The sequence below is a fragment of the Fulmarus glacialis genome, unplaced genomic scaffold, assembly GCF_000690835.1.
Source record: "Fulmarus glacialis isolate BGI_N327 unplaced genomic scaffold, ASM69083v1 scaffold29841, whole genome shotgun sequence".
Taxonomy (NCBI): Eukaryota; Metazoa; Chordata; class Aves; order Procellariiformes; family Procellariidae; genus Fulmarus; species Fulmarus glacialis.
Window position 1 is genome coordinate 8,920 of NW_009192664.1, and position 7,958 is coordinate 16,877.

The window sequence follows — 7,958 nt, forward strand, 5'->3', positions numbered from 1 at the left end:
GGGAGCTCCACTGAATTGGGGATGATAGGGAGATGAGGATTTTCTCCGTAATTCTATTGAATGTTTATGGACTATCACAATCAAAGATTTGAAAATCATAATACATAATCATAATGCATTCTGTCCTTCACATTGGAAGTGAGATCTTATAACTCTTGATTTAAAAATGGCTTTGCATATTTAGTTACATACAGTACAGACTGCTAAGATACTGAATTTAATCAAGACTTCTTGAAATGACCAATGAAACTTGTTTTTTGGTGTCAGATAATGTTGTAGGTGTTAATTTTTTTTCAGGAAATTAATTTGATTCTTCATGTAAAACTTACTCCTTTCAACTCTTCCTACATTCATCTTTCAGAATCCCTTGTTATGTTTAATGTGTAATTTATAAATGTATTATTACAGGACATGCCTATGGAGGAAAAAAAATAGCATGTTCTGTTATTTAGCTTTATTTCAACTGTACTATTGTATTTTACAGCTGGATTTGTGAAGCTTGATTTTACAGAATATTTAGTTATTTGAATGCCATTTTCCCAGCCTTGCAGGTCATCTCATTGAATGTGGTGCTCAATGTACAGGTGGAATATTCACTGATTGGCATGCAGTACCAGACTGGTAGGTAACCGTGACATCAGCATGTATGTTTGTAGTGGACCAAAGATGAGGTTTCCTACTATATCTGTGTTGTGAAAACTGCTTCTGCTTTATTCTTTTGGGGGAGGCAATATGGGCCTCTTGATATTTTTCTACCTTAATGTTATTCTTCTACAAGGTCTATTCTCCTTATTGCAGTTTTCCTTTCTGGTCAGCTGGGGGCTTTCTTTGTTAAGAAGCAGATGATTTGGAAAAAAATTTCCCCCTTTGATTTTTTTTTTTTTTTTTCTTTTAGATTATTTTTTCTGTTTCTTTTTTTATCATCTGCTTTTTGGAAAGATTTGTTACTGGCTTTTATGTATGGTTGCAATGGAAAAGACAATATGCATGTTTTGGATACTGTTTCATCAGTCTTCAGTTAGATCAGAGTTGCCTACTGTTCAGTCACAAATTTTATATAATTTGCTTTGGTAGGGATGAATGTATGCCACAGTCCTCTCCTGTTGTATGACCTGATCTCCACAAATGTGCTGAGCTGTCAGTCCTTTCGAAAAGTTATGTGTGTATCTTGTGTTCAGACTTACTGAATTAGAGTTTCACGTAGGTAGGTCCCTCTGCCTTGCCGAGAAGTACCACAAGGAAGGACTAATATAGCTTGCTTTTGACCAACTTGTTTTTAAGAGTAGTTTAAAAGTAGTCAGGGAACATGTTTTGCATAGGATGAGTGATTCTGGCTGCAGTTTATTCCTATTTTCCTTGGGATGAGAGGGAGGAACCTTGTCCTGTGCTGTGTCATGAGAAAGGCAGTGCCTCCTTCACTTGATGGAGGAAAGGGCTGAAGAGCAGTGGGAGGAGAGAAGGGTGGCTTTCATTGGGTGTGTTCCTGCTCCTGAGTTGAGGAGGCCACCGGTGGCAGCCTGTAGTCCAGGTGGATGAACCAGCAGGACACTGTGCCCTGCAATCTGAAGAGCCGCTCTCCTGAGATAGTTCCCTAGGGCTGCCAAGCTTTTTTCTCCTACTTGTAGTGACTGTTTCTGATTCAGAGCGTGATCCTGAAAGATGTATTCTGCCTTTCTGAGTTCCTGAACACTGCTGATTTACAGGTGAAGGTACATACGGCCTTGAAAGAAACAGGGACCGACATTTGTTTTCACCTATTAGAAAGTTGCTAGCCCTGAACAAACTGCACTCGCTCTTCACTGTTGCATTCAACGGGAAATCAAATGAGAGGTTTTGTAGTAACAAGACACTCTGTTCAGTTTGGAAATTTGTAACTGCTAATCTTATTCCTATTCTGATGTATCTCCCAATGATTTTATTATGCTGTATCATGAAACTTCTTAAAATCTCCTGTAGCTGTGACTCCAAAAGACCTCGTTCTATGAAAGAATCAAAGGAAAAACCAGAATACCACTTTTCTTATTAAAATGCTTGGTAGCTCTTTATTTTTAAGGATTTTTCTGCGAGAATGGCAGTCTGGTTTAAAAAAAAAAAAAAGGAAGTTTGAGTATATTAAGCTATGAGCTACTGGAGTCAGAGTAGCTAATTTTGCGGACAAGTATATGTACATTGTATATGCATAGCTAATACTTGTGTGTGTGTAAAAATCATATAACTGTGTCTAAAATCATAGTAGTCTTGTGGCTTAGAGCTGACTGTTGCTAACTTGAATCGCTACTAAAGAAAGGTTAGCACCCAGTACTGCTCAGTTACCTTTTCCCTGTTGATCTGCATGCATACTTCTGAACCATGCATGATTGTATCTATGCTAATATAACAGTAATTTATTTACCTTCAGGTTAAGTCTACTAAAGAAATAATCACGGTGCCTTAAAACTACTGGTTTTGTTTGCAGATTGAAAAAGTTTTAGGCATTTAATTGATGAAATTCTTGAAATGAAAGTATGTTACATGTCAACCTGCATGATAAACACCTAAAATTAGTCAAAATAAAACCAAAATAACATGTGAGCTTTAATTTTATATTTGGAGAGGCAGAGTAGAAAACTGACTAAAGTGGACTTGTGGTCCAGCACATCCGTTTAGGATACAGGGGGAAGGAAGGAGGGGAGGAGATTTGTTAAGAGAGCTTTGCTGCTCCTTCCCCCCCCCCGCCCCCGATAAATAGTTGTTTACTATATTTAGGCCCAAATGCATGAAGGGGAAATACTATGAAAGCTTTTGGACTGCAGAAAAATGCATGTTCCATTTGATAGCTTAGTGGTAACCTGTTGATTCCTTAAGGTAAAGAAACTTGATGGGGTGGGGTTTTTGTTACGCAGACAGTCTGAATCAGTTCTCAATGCATGCAGCTAATGCACTGCATAATAAGACACAATAATAATATGATAATTCAGAGTTTCAATAATGACCAAACCAGGCAATACCTGCTGCCACCAACATTACTTATATTGCCAATAGGTCAACAGAGCTCTGACAGAGTTTGCAGAAGTTACTTGTCTAGAGTCTATTAATGATTTCTTCCTCATTTAGGAAAAGCTATGTTTCTAGCAGTCTCCTGAAAGTAAGCGTGTGTAATTTCGATCTCAGTAAATCATAGCTTCTGTGATGCATAAGGTTAAATCCAAACCAGCCCAACAAATTCAGTAAATGTGGGGGGAAGAAGCCAAGTCAGATCTCTGTGTTTGTCATTAAAGTGCCTTTCACATACGAATTTCTCACTGCCATGAATGCGTTCATGCAGCCAAGACCACTTGCCATTCAGCTCTGCAAACATTTACTGGACCTTCACGCTAGAACTTAAGAAAACCTTTCATGGCATTTATACTGTTCTCTGGTGACTAAACACTAGAGGGCAATCTGTCTCTTTTCCTCACATCTTATTGCAGCGGGTAGGTTTGGTTATGATTAGACTCAGGTCGGTTTTTTCACTGTCTTTGGGGTTTTTTTCTCCCCGAGAACAGGAGTCCATGTTGCTCTTCTGTCTTTGGCTGCTGAAAAAGGTGTAAGTGCGTGCTTCTAAGAAGGACTGATGGTATGAGTTTTTCTAACTTCTAAACAAAAAAGGAAGAATTTATCAAATTTTAGGCTTATAAACCTTATCTGTCTATGCATAAGCAAAAATAATTAACTGTGTAAACAAGAGCACTTTAAGTTAAACTAAGTAAAGCCAGGCAAGTCAGAGTCAGAGCTCACATTCCATGCATATATTATCATGTCTCTGTGAGTATTGAGGCACCGGATTGGACCCACTTCATTCATCCAACATAGTTTTTCAGTTTGTTTTTAAATTATCTTGAAATGTTTGATGCGGACCACTTCTGGGAACTCAATTCCACTGCAGAAGGGTGCTTTAATTCTCAGGAATGTTCATGTGGGTATATTGTGGCCATTGAATGGTTAGGTATTAAAACCTAAGTTATTCATTCTTTTTCTTTGTTGTCTCAGTAAAGTAAGTTTTTAATGTAAAACAAGTAAAGCGCATGTTCCAACTCATGACTCTCCAAGTTACTTTAGTTGATAGAAGCAGACTTAGTTGATTTCTGTCTGTTGACCTAAGGCACTGGGATTTCTTTAATTGTGCTGGGTGTATCTCCTTAATGTATTTGACTTAAAGGCAGGAATCTTGAAGCTGTAAAGTTTCGTCCAGTTTTTATGAAAACAGGCAGACAGGTAGAGGCGATAAATGCTGTTTACTTTTCCAATGAGAGGGAGGCTGCTTGACTCACCTTTTGTGTGTATTCTCTGTTTAGCAGGGAAAATATAAGAAACCATTAGTTCACAGTTTATAGAAGACTAATGTGCATTTTTAAATGGCTGATTTTAAGCAAATGTTATCAAAAAGGCACTTAATCCTTTTCTGTTATTTATGTAGTGATATATGTCAGCAGATGGTCAGAAGAAGTGATAATACATCACTGCTCCCTATTTAATGTCTAGTGCACAGCCCTCAATAGGGAGTTCACGCGGTGTGTCAAAATAAACCATGATGCCAGAACTATATTGATAATGCACAGCTCTGTATTTAATTTCATTTAACCCCAGACATTGCTGTCTCTTACTATTATTTAGTGCCAGTGGGTGATTAGTACATTACTTTTTGTTTTGAAATGCAGGAGAGAATACACTAATGCTGATCAGTAGAGTAATCATTTTGAGGACACGATAAACACTGACATTTTGCCCTAAGCCAAGAGTGTACAATGGTTGAGACTGCATAATCCTCTGGCCTGGGATGACCAAAAGGGTAAGTCAATAGTTGTAGTCTCCTAAGGGCTGGATCCAGATTGCTTAATTTGGGACTTGAACAGAATCCAGCATGTGAGTCCCAATGAGCAATGTGGAATGCCTTTTTCTCTGTAGCACCATCTATTCCAGGCAGCTGAAAACACCAGGCAGCCTGTTTGATTGGCTTGCAATTGTCTAGGTATTAAGCGTTTACATACAGTGCATACTCTGAAATGCCCTAGTCAGAGGATATAAGTGATGCAATCAATAAATTTTGCCTAAATAGGAATTGCAGCAGAAGTTAGGAAACTTGCTGGTACCTACATGTAAAGAGATGCATATACCTTACCCGTAAGTTTGTGCTGATCTTGCCTGACACATGTTAGCAGTTTTGAATTGGTTGGAAAAACACTGCTAGAAGTGGTAACAGTTTCTACTTTTTACCTAATAGCATTGCAGTTAAAATACATGCCCCAGGGAGTTGAGAAGCTTGGCTTAGAGTTCTCCTCAGCGTGACATTCAGTGAGTTACATCCCGGGAAACTGCATCAGCTGTAAAGCTAAAAGTTCATACCACAGCCTACTTGGACCCTGGTTCACTTCCATGTCACATGCATTGCTGTGGCTTTTTTGGTTTTTGTTTTCTTTCTTGCAGCATCTTCCCCCGCAAGTAAATGTACTACACTAACTGTCCCATCTTTTGCTGCCAGTAATCTCAGTCTACCAGTAGTGGCCAGAGTGAGATACTTGAGGGGTTTGGCACCTTCTGAGGAAAGAAATACCCGTTTTATCTCAGACAATGTCTTTTTCCCTGAGCCAAACAGGACCCAGTACTGATCATGGATTTTACTTTTTTTGTGATGCAAATGATGTAAGATACGCGGCAAAACAAGGAAGGAAGGCTATCTTCATAGCTGCACAGAGGTTGAATAGTGCATTGTCCCGGAGTAGAGATCTCTGATTAGACAGTTCATGTTATTACCTGTGACATGCCCATAAACTGTAACATTTCAGAGAGCCAAAACTGACATAAAAACAGTTTTATCTATTACATGGAAAAAATTAATCCAAGAGTAAGGCAGGCGGAGAACTGACAGGAGACTAGATTTCAGAGCCCTGATTCCTATTAGAGTAGGACAGCAGCTGTAGGTGGTTGATGAGAAGGTGCCTTCAGCAGCAAAACCAATTTTGGAACTTCATTACCCCTATGCTGCAGTCAGTGAGGACCTGCTTTAACTGTTAAACTCCTCACCCAGCCCCAACTTGGAGGGAGTTTCTGAGGTTTAGTCTTAGCTAGGATTTATTCAGTGCTCTGGTTTACTAATGCATATAATTTATTTAATTGTTAAATACCAAACACGCAACCTGAAACAGACATTTGGATAAAGGAATGGTAGTTGTCATCTCCTTTCACAAACTGATGTATATTACTTGTGTATTTTAACTCTGTGTTAAAAGAACTGCTCAAAATGTTTTAAAAGTAATACTTTCATGTTTATCTCTAGTATTATATTTTATTAATTACATGATCATATAATTTAATTAGAATTCATTTTAGTAGTTTACTTCCAGAATTGTTTACATTGCTTGATATTGCCCCATCCTACTAGGGGATTTTATCACTAAACTGATGCAATTCTTTTATTATTGAAGGGTGCCACTCTGGATGCCATGACTGTAGTTGCTGCTGAAGTTCAAGTTCATGGTTCTGTGGTTTAACTCCCTGCTACACTGTACAAAATTACAACTTGGCTGTGGGTTATGACCGGCATAAAGTTGGCGTGTTACAGAGCGGATGTCATATGGTCTGTAGTCATTCAGCAAAACCTGCTAGTGAATCGGGCAAAGAGTTACTTCTTTCAGTTGAAGTGCTGATCAAGGTGATGGTGTGATCGTAATACCTGTGGTATGCGCTAGAATACCCCATCCAGGTAGCTATTGCTGCTAGTGAGCTCTAATGCCAGGTTTAAGTAGCTGTCATTTGACTGAATCATGCCATAGGGGTGACTTAGCCCAGTTTGATTCCAAGCTGAAAATTCATTTTAAGTAATGTCTCTTAGCAATATACAAAATACATTTTTGTCTTATGCATGCATATGTTAATGTAGGTTATTATTGGCATCTGCTATGAGGTAGTATAGGATGTATGTATTTTCCCAGTCATCCAGGTAGAATATAGATAGAATCCAGGGGCTTCTTGCTCAATTCATTGCATCTCTATGTTTTGAATTGTTAAAAAGTGAGGGAAGCTTTCAGAGCTGACGTGACCTGGGAGAACACACATCTTCTGCAATTAACTGAGCATTCAGGAAAGTTTGTTGGGTGGTGTTGGACCTTGAGGAGGGAGCATCCCTCATGCTTATCTCAGATAAAGGCAAGAAGTCTTCCTTGATACCTTCACTAACTGTTGAAACAGAGTAATAATGAAAGAGATGACCAAAGAGTACGTCACTGATTGTAGCGTTCTTTTCATTGACCTTCTGCGTTGTGGATTTCAGAATGGTTTAAATGTAGCTAAAAATTCTTACCATGCTAAGACATGCTGGTGTCCTGTGTCAGCATGCCTTTTCTAGAAAGACTTTTGGTCTTCCCCTTTGGTGTTTTTTTTGTTTGTGTTGGTTTTTTTTTTTTTGGGGTGTATGTGTTTGGTTTTTGTTGGGGAGTGTGTGGGGGGGAAGTTGTGTTAGAATGTCTTCTCTTCTTCATACAATTTTCTTACAAGCTTTGGGTCAGCAAGGCTGCAAGTGGTAAGAGCTGAGTGTCTTTTTTTAAATAGCAAATATGTCTCAACCTTAGAGGCTATTTAGAAGCTGTTCCAGAAAGTGCATTCATACCTACATGGTCTCCTTCCAGCTACTCTGGCAGCATAAAAAATTCCACCATAAAGATCCTCTGACTTTGATAGCGCTAAGATAACAGGAAAATCAAGAGTCTGTCCTTCCTTTTGCATACTAAGGGACCTGAATAATAGTGATGTTTATACTGATGCTGTTTATCTGCTGTCTTCCATGATTGGTCTGCTTTTAATGACTTAAGCATTTGGTAGATTTTAACCATTTTAGGGGGTGAAGTTTCTCTCTTTGCCTCACTATATTGTTGGTTTTTGTTTTTTAATGGTTCGGGTCCTTGAGAGTGGAGCTTGGGCAAACAAGTTTAATCGATGTTAGCAGA

The 7,958-nt window shown here is 38.7% G+C and overlaps 1 protein-coding gene across 1 annotated transcript in view; it reads left to right on the top strand.

The window, feature by feature from the left end:
* The first annotated feature begins 4,795 nt into the window (after positions 1-4,795).
* Positions 4,796-7,958, top strand: part of LOC104083636 — a 50,885-nt gene continuing 47,722 nt past the window's right edge. The window contains exon 1 of the mRNA XM_009587172.1: positions 4,796-4,807. Coding sequence (XP_009585467.1) covers positions 4,796-4,807 — 12 coding nt within the window. The remainder of the gene's footprint in view (positions 4,808-7,958) is intronic.